Source organism: Coffea eugenioides, chromosome 2, assembly GCF_003713205.1.
Source record: "Coffea eugenioides isolate CCC68of chromosome 2, Ceug_1.0, whole genome shotgun sequence".
NCBI classification, from domain to species: Eukaryota; Viridiplantae; Streptophyta; class Magnoliopsida; order Gentianales; family Rubiaceae; genus Coffea; species Coffea eugenioides.
The window spans coordinates 18,281,776-18,294,423 of record NC_040036.1 but is presented as its reverse complement, the minus strand read 5'-3'; the positions used below and the strand labels follow the sequence as shown (position 1 = coordinate 18,294,423).

The 12,648-nt window shown below is 37.5% G+C and overlaps 1 protein-coding gene across 1 annotated transcript; it reads right to left on the bottom strand.

The window, feature by feature from the left end:
- Positions 1–981: 981 nt before the first annotated feature.
- Positions 982–4,374, bottom strand: LOC113754007 (thaumatin-like protein 1b). Its single transcript, XM_027298319.1, has 4 exons — positions 4,099–4,374; positions 3,276–3,978; positions 1,765–1,869; positions 982–1,669 (listed from the first exon to the last, which is right to left on the bottom strand). Exons 1-3 carry the CDS (start codon positions 4,178–4,180, stop codon positions 1,782–1,784), a joined length of 873 nt encoding a protein of 290 aa, XP_027154120.1. The 5' UTR covers positions 4,181–4,374; the 3' UTR covers positions 982–1,669; positions 1,765–1,781.
- Positions 4,375–12,648: the final 8,274 nt, after the last annotated feature.

Genomic DNA, 12,648 nt, shown 5'->3' with positions numbered 1-12,648 from the left:
TGTCAAGTCCAGGATTCAAATCTTAAATTTGACAGTGAGAATGAAAAGCGTGTAGAAAGGATTGGGAGGATTAAAAAAAATATGAGAAAAAAAATTCAATAAAGCAAAGCCACATGTTTCCACTACTAATTTCGTTTTGCAATACTTAACAGTTTAGTAGTTCAGTGCAGTGATCTTCCCAAATTGCAATAGACATAAATCCCTGTACGGGAGCCGAAAAATGATAACGGTGTCTGCACATTCCCCGCCTAGGATGGTAGCCGGAAATGGAAATGTAGAAATTTGACATCAAAAGCGTTCATGCCGGTTCGGGACAGCCACGATTTAATTTAATACCCTTTTTGACGGTTTTCTACCCAAACACGCCCAATTCTGCGCCCCATTTAAACTCGTTGCTAAACTACTGCCATCAGCTCCTATAAAATCTACAAAATGCGTTGCTCGTAGGCTTTGCAATTTGGTAGCGCACCCCTAAACGATGCATTCCTTATAGACAGCGTACATTATTTCTTCGAACGTTTTCAGCGAACGTATGTTGTTTTCATAACATTTAGATCTAAACATCAGTGAGCCCTATTATAAGACATTGGTTGAATCAGGACAATATATAGTGCTGGCATCATGTTTCAGTGCTTGTTATCGATTTATCATGAAATCTTGGTCGGATTTTAAGCAAACTACAGCTAAAGGAGAAAACGTAAAATGTTTTTAGACAGGTTATTCTACATACTCAAGTCGTGCTTCGATCGTCTAACTCATCAAACCTTAAATTTGATATATCGACTCAGCTAAAACTGCAGAATCCAAACATTAGCAACCTAGAAAAATGACAGCAATTCAAGTCCACGAAAGGTGCCAAAATACAGGATTGAACGCGACTCAGGGGTGTGCAAGCGCGAGCCACACTTGAAATTTTTAGTATAGGACCAAAGCCCTGTGTTGCAAAAACACGTTATATAGGGAGAATAGTAGAAGAGCTCATGAGACAAGGTCAGCATGTACAACATTCCCATAAGTGATTGCAATTTCTAGCCTTACATTTGGCAGAGAATTCAAAACATTTTATCCCTGGAGAACAGCAAAAAGAAGGATAACAGAACAGGCAAATGCCAGAAACAAAAATATTGGTACCGTCCCACATTGCCAAATGGTCTAATTGTATTTCTTTTGCAGATGAAATGCATTAAATAGTTAAGCCTAGTTGAGCATTTGCTAAAAAGTCAGATGATGGCCTTCGTGTGTTGCTGCGTGAAGGCAAAACAAAAATCCACTTCGTTTAGAGCCCAGAAGAAGCCAGCAATTATCCTGGTGTCCATCACCCTTTACAATATCAGTTCTTCAAAAACTAACAGGTTTGACAAACTGCTTTACCAAGTTGATATTGCATTATACGTTGACTTGTAAACTGCACATGACTCATTGTTACATGATAACAGCATCCCACCAACTGAGCAATCTAATCATAACACAACTCAATCATAAGAGCAGGAAAAAAATTCACCGCAAAGGATGCAAGGAACTATATACAATACTTTGCATTCATTGTCATCTGCAAAATGCAGATCCTCCAATTGAACCCAGGTTGGATAAATCAGGGAGGTAGTGCAGCAATAGGGGCTCATGAAGAAAATTGTATTCTCCAACTGCCTGCAGCTATCTTTGAATCAGCCTGAAAGGGTCCACTAGTGTTAGCAACAAGATTCATACCAGTTGCAGGAAAAGCAAAACTGCTTGCAGAAGCCACAGTTTGCATTGAAGTCAAACCTGGAGATGATACACCACTAAGCATGGTGTCTTCCGATGTACATTGTTGTTTTGTTAACCAGGGGCAATTGTGCAGCCTCTCTTCGAGCTCCCAGCAATTTCATGCTGCAGAATTTCTACCAAGTTCAATGTTGGATGCCTATGTAATATTCATTTTGCTTCATACCAAGCTGATATGCACATTATTCACATTCTAATAGCTCTTATCACTAGTGACAGAATAGCCAAATTCTAAAGGCATATATAAAAGGCCATAGCCAGAATCTTCCCTCACCAATAATGTGCTCTTGGACCTAATTAGGGGTGAACGTACTGTTCAAAAGCTTTGGCACAGAGCATAGAGTAAAGATTACTAGTAAAAAAGAAAAATACAACATGATTACTGGGCCAATCCGGAGATGTTCTCAATACTAGATTTACAAACCCACAAGCTGGAATATCCAAAGTCACTAAGAAGGTCTGTCGAAATAGCTCTACACCAGGGTTTAAAGATAGATAAATGAGTAGAATTCTACTCTCAGTTGAAACTTGCTAGGAGATCTATATCCTACCATTTTCAAGTCTTGTATTACCTCATACCATTTGAGCTTTACTATTTAATTTTTACTTTCTAGAGCTGCCTCATATAAGAACAGGTTTGTGATAGTTAATTTTTGTCTATCACAGTACTAAATTAACAGTCTCATGTTCCCATTTCCAAAATTTATACCTCCATCATAAGCACATCATGCTTAACAAATATCTCTTGTCATTTATTAATAAAAACATCTATGGTATAAAACGCATGAAGCTGTTTTGCACTGTAGAACACAAACAAGTCATTATTGTTTAGCTTTGTGCATTTCAAGATCAGGAAAGGAAATAGTCATCCTGGCCATGAATATGGTTCAGAAACTTGGATGAACCATGAGAGAAGCATGGTGCGGACCTCGTGGCCCACTGTCTCCACGAGTGCATGAATTATGCATTTGTCATATTTATGATCATAGGGTGTAACATTCCCTTTCAGCACAAAGCAATGCCAGATCACATGAAATCAAATCCCAACAAAATCAATGATGAAATGGGAATTAGACCTACAGTCCTTAAGGATGAAGCAATGCAAAGTTTGATCAAATCAAAGAAGAAGTGAATAGTTAAAACAATAGTACAATATTGAGTAAGAATGACCTGAAAAGGACTGAATTATTTCAAACACGGGAATCTTTAGTTGGTATTATCCAACCTTTGACTAACCTCTTTTTGTTTGTTTTCCCTTTTTTTTTTTTGGGTTCAACTTATTGATCAAATATTACAGTTTGATAACATAGACCATTGGCAGCAAGAATTGAATGGCAAAGTGCTCAAGTCAATAAGTAGCATTAAACTAGAGAAGAAATTAGCTCCACATGTCACAACACGCATCATAAACATTCAACACCACCCCACCCCCAAATCAAAGTCATATCTCGTAATCAGCATTTTAAGGTAAGGCCTCTATCTCTAAGGCAATGGCACTAAATAAATTTTACCTGGTGTAAGGCAACGGGCAGAAGATGATGAGGTAGTCCGCGGACGCACAAGTGAAGGTGCTGGTCTTATCGTCGTAGGCATAGCTATAAGCACGGGGGCAGGCGTGCTTGAAGAACAAAGAGTACTCCGACGGCTGACACGTGTCCGGCGTATTATGCCCCTCGCTACAACAATAAGCCGGATCACCGAACGCCTCACACGCGCTCTTACACGCCACGCTCCGGATCTCACTCCCGTTCCCAGCCGCAACCCTCAGCGCCGGAGGACACGCCCCATTCAAGTCCACTAGACACCCCGTCGAGCTGCATCCCCCTCTTGTCCCTCCCTTGGCCACCACCAGCATGGGCAGGTTGTACCCGTCCACCAAGCTCACGTCATAAAAATCCAAACCCTGGTCCCCGTTTAAAGTGAATTCGGCGAGGGTGGCCGGGGGAACCGCGCCGCTGCCAGCGCATTCTACCCTGCCGGAGCCGCAGTCGGCCGTGAGGCAAGAGAATTTCCCGGTGGATGGGTCGGTGGAGCAGTCGGTGCGGCCCCAAATCCGACCCGACCATGAGCTTGGTACGGAGAGAGTGATGGATTTGCCGCTCTTGAGAATGAAGCCGGTGGGATTGAGCGGTCTCCTGTTGGCGCCGGTCAGTATACCTGGCCATATGGTGTGCCGGCACTTGTTTACTATCTTGAATTTCGTTGACTGCACGACTAAGAAAATCAGGAAACAAAACAATCAAAGCTGGCTTCAAAAAATAAAAAAAGAAAAAGAAAAGGAAAGAATAAACAGAGAGAAGTCGTAAGTGAGGGGTGGTGAATTGTAAGGATTACCGGAGAAGAGAGAGGAGGTGAAGAGAAGAAAAGAGAGAAAGGTGGCGGAGATTGAAAAGAGCAGATGAGGATTCATCTTCATTTCCTTTTTATTGGGTGGGTGGGGAGTAGGGAGTAAGGTGTAGTAGTATTTATTTTGGAAATATGTTGGGCGGTTGATTCTGGGCTCTGCACGTCTCCATCTTCATCGTTGCGAGAGGAGTAAAAGCTCGATGGAGCCAATACGCCGGTTTCACTTTCTTGAACGTCGAATCTTGGTTGAGGGTTTTGGCATCCTTTTTTTTTTTCCAAAGGAGTATCGATAGTGGAGTACTCTTTTTCATACTCACAGCTAGATACTGAGCTGCTATCAGCATCACTTACACATAAACAACAACCAACACCCCCCCCCCCCCCCCCAACACATCAAAAACAACAACAAAAACAAAACAAAACAAAAAAAGAAGATACACTTTATAAACTTATTGCAGGCAGTGACGGAGTCAGGAATTTTTTTGGGGGGGGGGGCCAAAATTTTTTCCTAATAAAATTATCTTAATATATTATGTTCAAAATAATTTTTTTCTATTTAAATATATGACATCTAAAAATATCAAATATTAAATTTAATTATAAAGGTACGTCTATTCATAAATATACGGTACAGTCATAACAAAAATTAACAAAAAAGATAATCTTTGATTAAATATCTTATAACATTACAAACCATCCAATTGCACATTATGAGAAGATGCTCTCCAATATGTCACCTATGCAATATATATATATATATATATATATATATAACCATGTAATATAAATATAACCATTTTCAATTGAAAAAAGATAAAAGTTATGTTAACATATTTTGAAATTTCAACATCTTTTCTTAGAAGTAAATTGAGCTCTACGCTCTTTCATAGAACTAAATTCATCTATGATTGAATCACTGCTAAATTTTTCAGTAACTTCCTTTTCTATATACACAATTAGATAATCATTTAAGAAATTATCTTCCATCTTGTTTTGGAACTTTGTCTTGATTATTTTCATAATTGAAAATGCCCACTCTGTAATTGCAATCGATACAGGAAGAGTAAGAACAAGTCTAATCAATCTATCAATAAGAGAATATATCACTGATTTTTTTGTCTTCACCAAGCCTTGACATAACTCTAGAACATTATCTCACGAAACAGCTCTAGAATACACATGGGTTTTTACGACATGCAAGGCAAGTGCGTTTGCTCGTGTACTTCTTGATGTTTGTTGCTTGATACAATCAGTTTGGATAACTAGATACTAACATTTTTGTAGTGCTCTTTCTTTTTTAGGAGGTATACAGTTTTTTTTTTTTGAAAAATAATTTGATTCCCTTGAGAATCATAGGCTGTTTCTTTGTTGAACACTTACTGATTTCTTCCTTCCCCTCTTTGGTGCCGGAACATTTACTTGGATAATTATAGTAGTCTGTGGTATATCTGTTCTCAAGTTAGTACGTTTCATCTCTTTGACATGGCATAAGGTAAACATCAGTTGCTTTCTATCACTGGCCGCCGGAATCCCCTATATATAGGGGGTTTTCCGGCGGCTTGGGGGGGGGGGGCTTAAGCCCCCACCAGCCCCCCCTTAAAGCCGTGGCTGATTGCAGGATGAAGGCCCACAGGAATTAATACACTACTATCCAAAAGGACGGGAAATTTAGGAGAAGAAAATTGTGAATTAAGTAGAGTACTAGTGTATGAATTAGAAGAAGACTTGGCATGGTGAAATAAAGGTTGTGTATGAAAATACTACGACAGCAAATATATATATGTATTTGTTTGACATATCTCTGTTTGAATCCCCTATTTTTGGAGTGTTTTTCAAAAATTTAGTTTTTCAAATACCACTAAATTTTTTAAAAAATACTCTAAAAAGTAATCTAAAAATTAGTTTAAATTTTTTTAAAATTTTAAAAAATATCTCAAAATATATTTTAGAAACTCTTTTACTCTTAAATATCCTAAAATATTTTCTAAAAATATTCCAAAATATAAAAACTCTGCTACAGTAAAATTTTTTAAAAACACTTCAAAAAATAGCTAATCTAAACGGATAGAAGTTTTGTTTTAAACAGCTGAGCTGCACGGTTGGTACAACGTATCACTCAGTCTTGTCTTCATCAATAATAGGAATACATGGTCAATCAGTCAATGCATCAATACCATTTTTATCACTAAGTGGTGAGAGTGTGTTTGAATTGTAAATTATTTGAAATAATTTTTTGTAATAAAATAAATATAATATTTTTTTGATGTTATGTATATGAGATAAAAAAAATAAAAAAGATAATGATTGAAAAATATGTTAACAAAATAAAAATAAAGTAAATATATTTTTGCGAAAAAAAACCCCATACTCACACAAACACTTATTTCTCCTAGTGGTCAATTAGTCAATTCATGACTACAAGGCATTTTATTGGATTTGGACTACTCATTCGTTGATCATCCAATTCATGATTATAGTATAGTAGATCATTTAGTTGGATTTTGGCTGCTACTTCCTGAATTTGACCTGCGCTCCCTCCAAAGTGCTAATTTGCAAACCTAACAACGGAGGAGTTAGTCAGTGACCTTTAGTGCAGTCTTGAAGGAAAGGCGAGTGTACTGGTATTACTTTCAGGGATGAGCGCGCCGGACCTTAAATAAACTATAGACATGTTATGCAACTGAAAGATTGCTATCTGAATCGGAAAATGTTGTAAGCTGCATAATTAATTGAAAACATTTACTTCAACGAGAATTTTGGATTACTTCATTCATTTATATAAAAAAAAAATCTTAACACTGACTCATTTCATTATTTTGTCCCAAGTAATTGAATCATTGGATTATAGTACAAGACTGGCTGGTGCTGAAAGCGTTAAATTCAGAGCAAAAATATCGAAAGTAACCAGCCCTATGAAAGACACATTCATTATGTCACAAAAAGAAGACATATTCTGCAATAATATATAAAATTTACTCTAAAAAGTAATCAAAGAAGATAACCATACTCTGAGTTTTATAGGCCTGTGGAGCAGTTTGTTCTGGAGTTGGGCAACAAATATGTAGGCCCAATTCTGTAGAACTAGTCCTTGCTACCGAAGAAATGATCTGCAGTTTTGCAGTCTGCAAATACAGGAACTTGTTGTGATGCCTGAAAGTAAACAAAAAAAACCATTATTAGGAGTATTTGCCATGTGTTCCGAGTGAAGTAGCAATGAAAGGGAAAGGGCAAAGCAATTCTAATCAGAACGTTATTATTGTTTTCCCTTGCGAGAACATGAATAACACACACACACACACACAATTAAAGCAGATGTGGTACGTGATTTCAATGTCCCAGAGGACAGAAATAAGTAGCTTGGAGTGATGCTGTTCCCCAGCAATGAAAACAATGAATTATGGCCGCCCCCAGTCTTTTGGGGTGCCTAATTTTCAGTATGGCCTGCGACCGGAAAGAGAATTCACGCTGATGTCTCGCGTTACAACAAACCTACATATGACTTCCACCACTTCCACTCCACTATACTGCAGTATATAATAATGACACAGATTCTTTAGGAGGAGGTAGCAGCAGCAAAGCAAAGGCAGAGCAAAAGGATCTTGGTGGAGGATTTGACCTTGCTGCTTCGTGTTACTTTGTACCATACAATCAGAAATCTAATGCATGTTTGCTTGCCTACGTGGTGGACACTCAGTTGAGAAGGAAAATTTGATGAGACCACTCCCCTCCACCTCCCCCTGAGGGACATGGATATTATGAATTGAACGTCAAAGTGGTCTTTAATTCAGAAGAAGAAGAAAAGGGCAGCGAATCAACGAAAAAGGAGATAGTCAGGATGCAGACGGACCCCCGAAAAGCTTTAATCATTTCCAACATTAGTAAACTACTGCTGTCCTCCGGTACTCCTCTCACCAAATCTATCACTGAAGTTTTATTTGTCTTAGAGCATCCTATGAAAAGCTAAATTTAGCGGCGGGAGAGGAGTTATCTACTACTATAATATACTTATCATGTTATCCTATCACATTATATAGTGTTAACGTTAAACTTAACAAATGAGGGCATTGTTATTTTTTTTTTTTGTTGAACTCGGGCATTGTCATTCAACGAGTGCATGAGATGTGGATTGGGTAAGTATGCAGGGATGTGGATTTAGCCTCTTCCTAAATCTAATTTCTGTCGTTAAGAGCCCGGATTTTATTACAAAGCTACAAAGCCAGCCGTCAATGGTGGTAACATTTTCGCCCCAACCCCCACCTTTAGTTACTTAATTAGCACTAATTTGGGTGAATCATTATAGATCATCATGGATCACCACCAGCCAGCATCCGTAGTTCCCAATCCTTTTGAAGGCACACGCTAGCTGGATTATTTGGTCGGTCGTTTGGCTGTTTAATTTTGGCGATTGCCACTCAACATTCTCATAGCGCTACCCCTTTTTATCGGAATGTTTAAGGAAGACATTGTGCCTTTAACTGCACCAAATCTAGCATCAGGAATCAACATTCCGGACCGAGTTTAGCTTTTCTGTCTCGTAATCCCCGAATTAGCTCTTCTTGGAGACACTACTTATAAATCTCACCGATCCCCCATTAATTGATCTCACTGTGCTGGCCGTAGCAGTTAGCTGTAAACACAAAATCCTAAAGCTAATTTTTATACAAAGGCGTTAGTTCGTTTTTCTGGTTTCCGATACGTAAAAATCTTTCAATTCGATCTCTACCCTGAAAACTACTACTAATTAGCTTGCATGCATGAAACTCCGTTTCAACTTGAGACGAGGGTGTCATCACAGCCATTTGTCGAGAGAGAGAGAGAGTGTGTGTGTGGTACTCAGTTATTCATAGAGGCAGACCAATCGATCTCTTAGACCAATTGGTCACATATTCACGCAGGTATTAGGACGTGCTAAAGTATTTAATCTGTTGAAAATAAATTCAAGAGACTCAACAAGTAATTATACTAGAGATCAGTTGTACTGAATTCTACATGCACAAATGCCAAAATCAATATCGTGTCCAGACATCTAAACCATCATCCGGTACGTAAATTGCAGATAACCATTCATCGGAATTGCTCCAAACTTCAAACATGCCTGACAGGTTCTGCCTAAAGAATTACTATTGTTTAGAAACTTCAGCCACCAATGGGAGGTTTTTTTTTTTTTTTTTTTTTTGTGTCCGGCAATGAATGGCATCCAGTCGATCATCTAATTAATAATTTCACATAGCTAGTCTACTGCAATCAAAATCTTTTTTTCTCTTTTTGGCCTCAATCTCAATTTAAGGGGGGAGCATGCACGGATCATGGATGCATAGCAATTGCAGCACGAGAGCTTCTGAAAATGAACAAATATAAAGTAGTAGAGTCGTTTTTTGAGAATCCAATTTTTTATGGAGACATGATAATTATTATGTTCAGATGAGGTGACATTGATGAATTTACATATGTATCCTTTGAATTTAAAATATTATCTTGATTGATGTATATTGGGATTTTAAAAACTTACTTTTTCAAATAATAATATTGAAAAATATGTATTAATTTTGAAACAATTATTTTTATTTTAGGACATCGATCAGATAAATTAAAAACATACATGAATGACAGGAATGGAGCAAGAAATATGTTGTGCTGGTTGTGGACTGCATCATAAGGGGAGGTAGTCAAAGGGGACAAGGTTCTCAGGGAATGTTGCGGTCCCAGTCACAGGAAAGCATGACAGGACAAGGGAGCGGACGTCTTCTCCAACGACATTTGCCATGAATGTGTTGCACCGCACCAGAGCAATGCTTAAGCTTTTTAAGGGGGTTTGCCCGGCGGGCTTCACCTTATTCGCGAAAATGATTTCCATGCTGCTTCTCTGTAGTCTATCCTCCATCCTGATATTTATTGAAAACAAAACTCATCATGTTTTCTCATCATTACGTTAAGCATGATCAATGATCACTCTCGGTCTAGGCTGCTGCTTATTGAAATTCAAGTGGATGGAAAACTGCCAATTCAAAATAAAATAGCTTTATGGAATGAGGGGTGGGAAAGAGACTTTGATGAGATCGAAAACATGTACTATATAATACAGCCATTGGATTTTCGACTTTTGTCTTTCTTGCGCGAAATAGTTAGTGAAGTGGCTTTAGCTTTTTGTTTTAGCCATTGAATGAGTGACCTTCATCACAATTGTCCAACCTAGCTAATGAAAAACATTTGGGATGCTCTCAGCTGCTGACTCGTGCCAAATTCAGTGCGAATCCCACTTATCACGTGAGGGTAAAAGAAAATTAAATAAATAACACATGACAAGTTCCATAAATATATAAAACACTTGGTATAAATATAGATGTGATACTGAGTTGCCACTGAAAAGTGACACTGAGGATTCCATGTAAATGAAAAAATAATTAAGTGCCAAAATTTTTACGACTTCTTAATGAACAATTTCGAGCAATATAGCTAATGCAAGGGTTAGCATATTTTATTAGTAATCAATCTCCTTATATATCTACGGAACAAATTAATTCAATTGTCTCTCATATTTGCTTCCTTCCTTTTTTTTTTTTTTGTTTGGTAAATGCTTCCTGATTTCAATAATGCTAAGTGTACACATAGGTGAAACTGTTGGCTAAGAATGATAAAGAGACTTTTTCTTTTTCGTTTTTGCAAGACCACAAATTGAAATAAATAACAACAACGTAGAGATTTTGGATTCTGAACTGCCTATCGACTCCCTACTTCTTAAATTCCATCCTTCCTTAATTAAAAAAAATTAAACAAAAAGAAGAAGAAGAAGAAGATGACAGGGTGTCTGGAGGAGGTGCAGTTTAAGGAAAGGGAGTCTCGACGATGAAGTACAACTGCCAAAGAGGGAAATGTACTAACTGAAAAAAAAAAATATATGTATATAAATGCAAGCAGGTAAAGTAGCTGGAAGAACATATCAGAAATGATTATCAAGGAAAAAATGTGATGCCTGCCAAGCATAAAGGCACATGCTTTATCGTATGACTCTCAGACTTGTACACTAAATAATTAATTGTCTTAGAGAAGGGGAGCTCTCAAATCAAAACGTCCATATATCCACGAAATGCAAGTCCATGTGAGCCGAAGAGTTTTTTTTTTTTGGTTCTCCTTTGGGCTCCGGATGGATTCTCGAGTCCACAGCCACAGGGAAATTCTCCTTTGCCATGTGATAAAAGCAGCTTTCTTTCACTTGTAAAAGCGACCACGCCCGTTTGGCTGCAATGATGCGGTCTACTTCGTTATAATTCCTGCCTCTCACTCCTTACCATATATATATTTTTCCCTTTTTATGGGTTTGCCCCCCCTGTCAACTCCCAAGTCTATTTCAGCACCGTTGCTTTCTCGATCTCTTTCTTTAACCTTTTTTCTCGGTCATAAAACCAAGACTCATCACACTTCTGTCAACAACAAATCAAAGTTGGGTTTTTTGTCAACAAAATCAAAATTGGGAAAAAATATATTAAATGATCGAGGGACCAGCTAAATGGACACTGTACATGATAAATAAAAAATGTAAACGATGGTTTATGCAATTGTAATTAGTAATTATCTTGCCCTACTAACCAAAAAAAAAAAAAAAAATTTAGCCGATAAGATACCGTGCAGTTTATATTTTGGATGGATAAACAGATGCATATGAAGCTTGCAATGCTTTATCTTGCACGTGGTAATGACACTACGAACTTGGCTCCATCCCGTTGAATTGTCTCTCCATTTTCTATAATGTACATTTGGATGCATGACACGCCCATTCATATATTAATAAGGATTAAAATTAATCAAAATTTAAATGATCATGTCTCTATTTAATAAATGAAAACACGTATCACGCATCCAATATATATTATAAAAAATAAAAAGAGAATCCACTGATTTCAACGAACCAAATTCATGAGACTACATTCTTACAATAATGTCTCGAGCAGTTATCCACAAAAGGTTTAGATAAATATACTTTTTCGTTCTCCTTTTTCAGTCATCCCAGCAAATATGAATTCCACGCATGAACTTGAGGGTGGAAAACAGCACCTACCACATTATTCATGTGTCAAATTTGATACATTCATTTAAAATTTAGAAAAACTATTGTTGCTCTTCATAAATTTGTAAAACTGAAACAAAAGTGTATTCCTTTTTAAAAAAAAAAAAAATTTACTACTTAATTAGCTTGTTCTGAACTTTGTTACTACTCGTCTCCAGCAAACCACCTAACATCTATGCAGCAGTCAAACAGCAAAGTTGGAGGGGATACGCATACACAGCATATCTCGTCTCTTGAGGGAATTATTCACAAACCTCTTCTAGTGGGGCTATCAGTCACGTCCGGGTTTGAGATAAATAATCATCTGTATACCGAAATTAGGTAGCTGGTGGGATTTAAATTTCTATTATTTTCGATGCTGTGACTGTCAATCTGAATCGGTGGTCAAACCGTCAAAGTCCAGAGGTATTGCGAGGGGAAAATGTTTTTTGCAGTCCAACTTTCGATATCACAACTCTCACTACCCTTTTTTATTA

Excerpts from the sequence above, each read along its gene's own strand:
- LOC113754007 (XM_027298319.1), bottom strand. The coding sequence starts at position 4,180 with ATGAAGATGAATCCTCATCTGCTCTTTTCAATCTCCGCCACCTTTCTC. Across the intron at positions 3,979-4,098 it reads CACCTCCTCTCTCTTCTCCG|TCGTGCAGTCAACGAAATTC; the intron begins GTAATCCTTACA and ends TGATTTTCTTAG. Across the intron at positions 1,870-3,275 it reads TGCCCGTTGCCTTACACCAG|CATGAAATTGCTGGGAGCTC; the intron begins GTAAAATTTATT and ends GAAATTCTGCAG.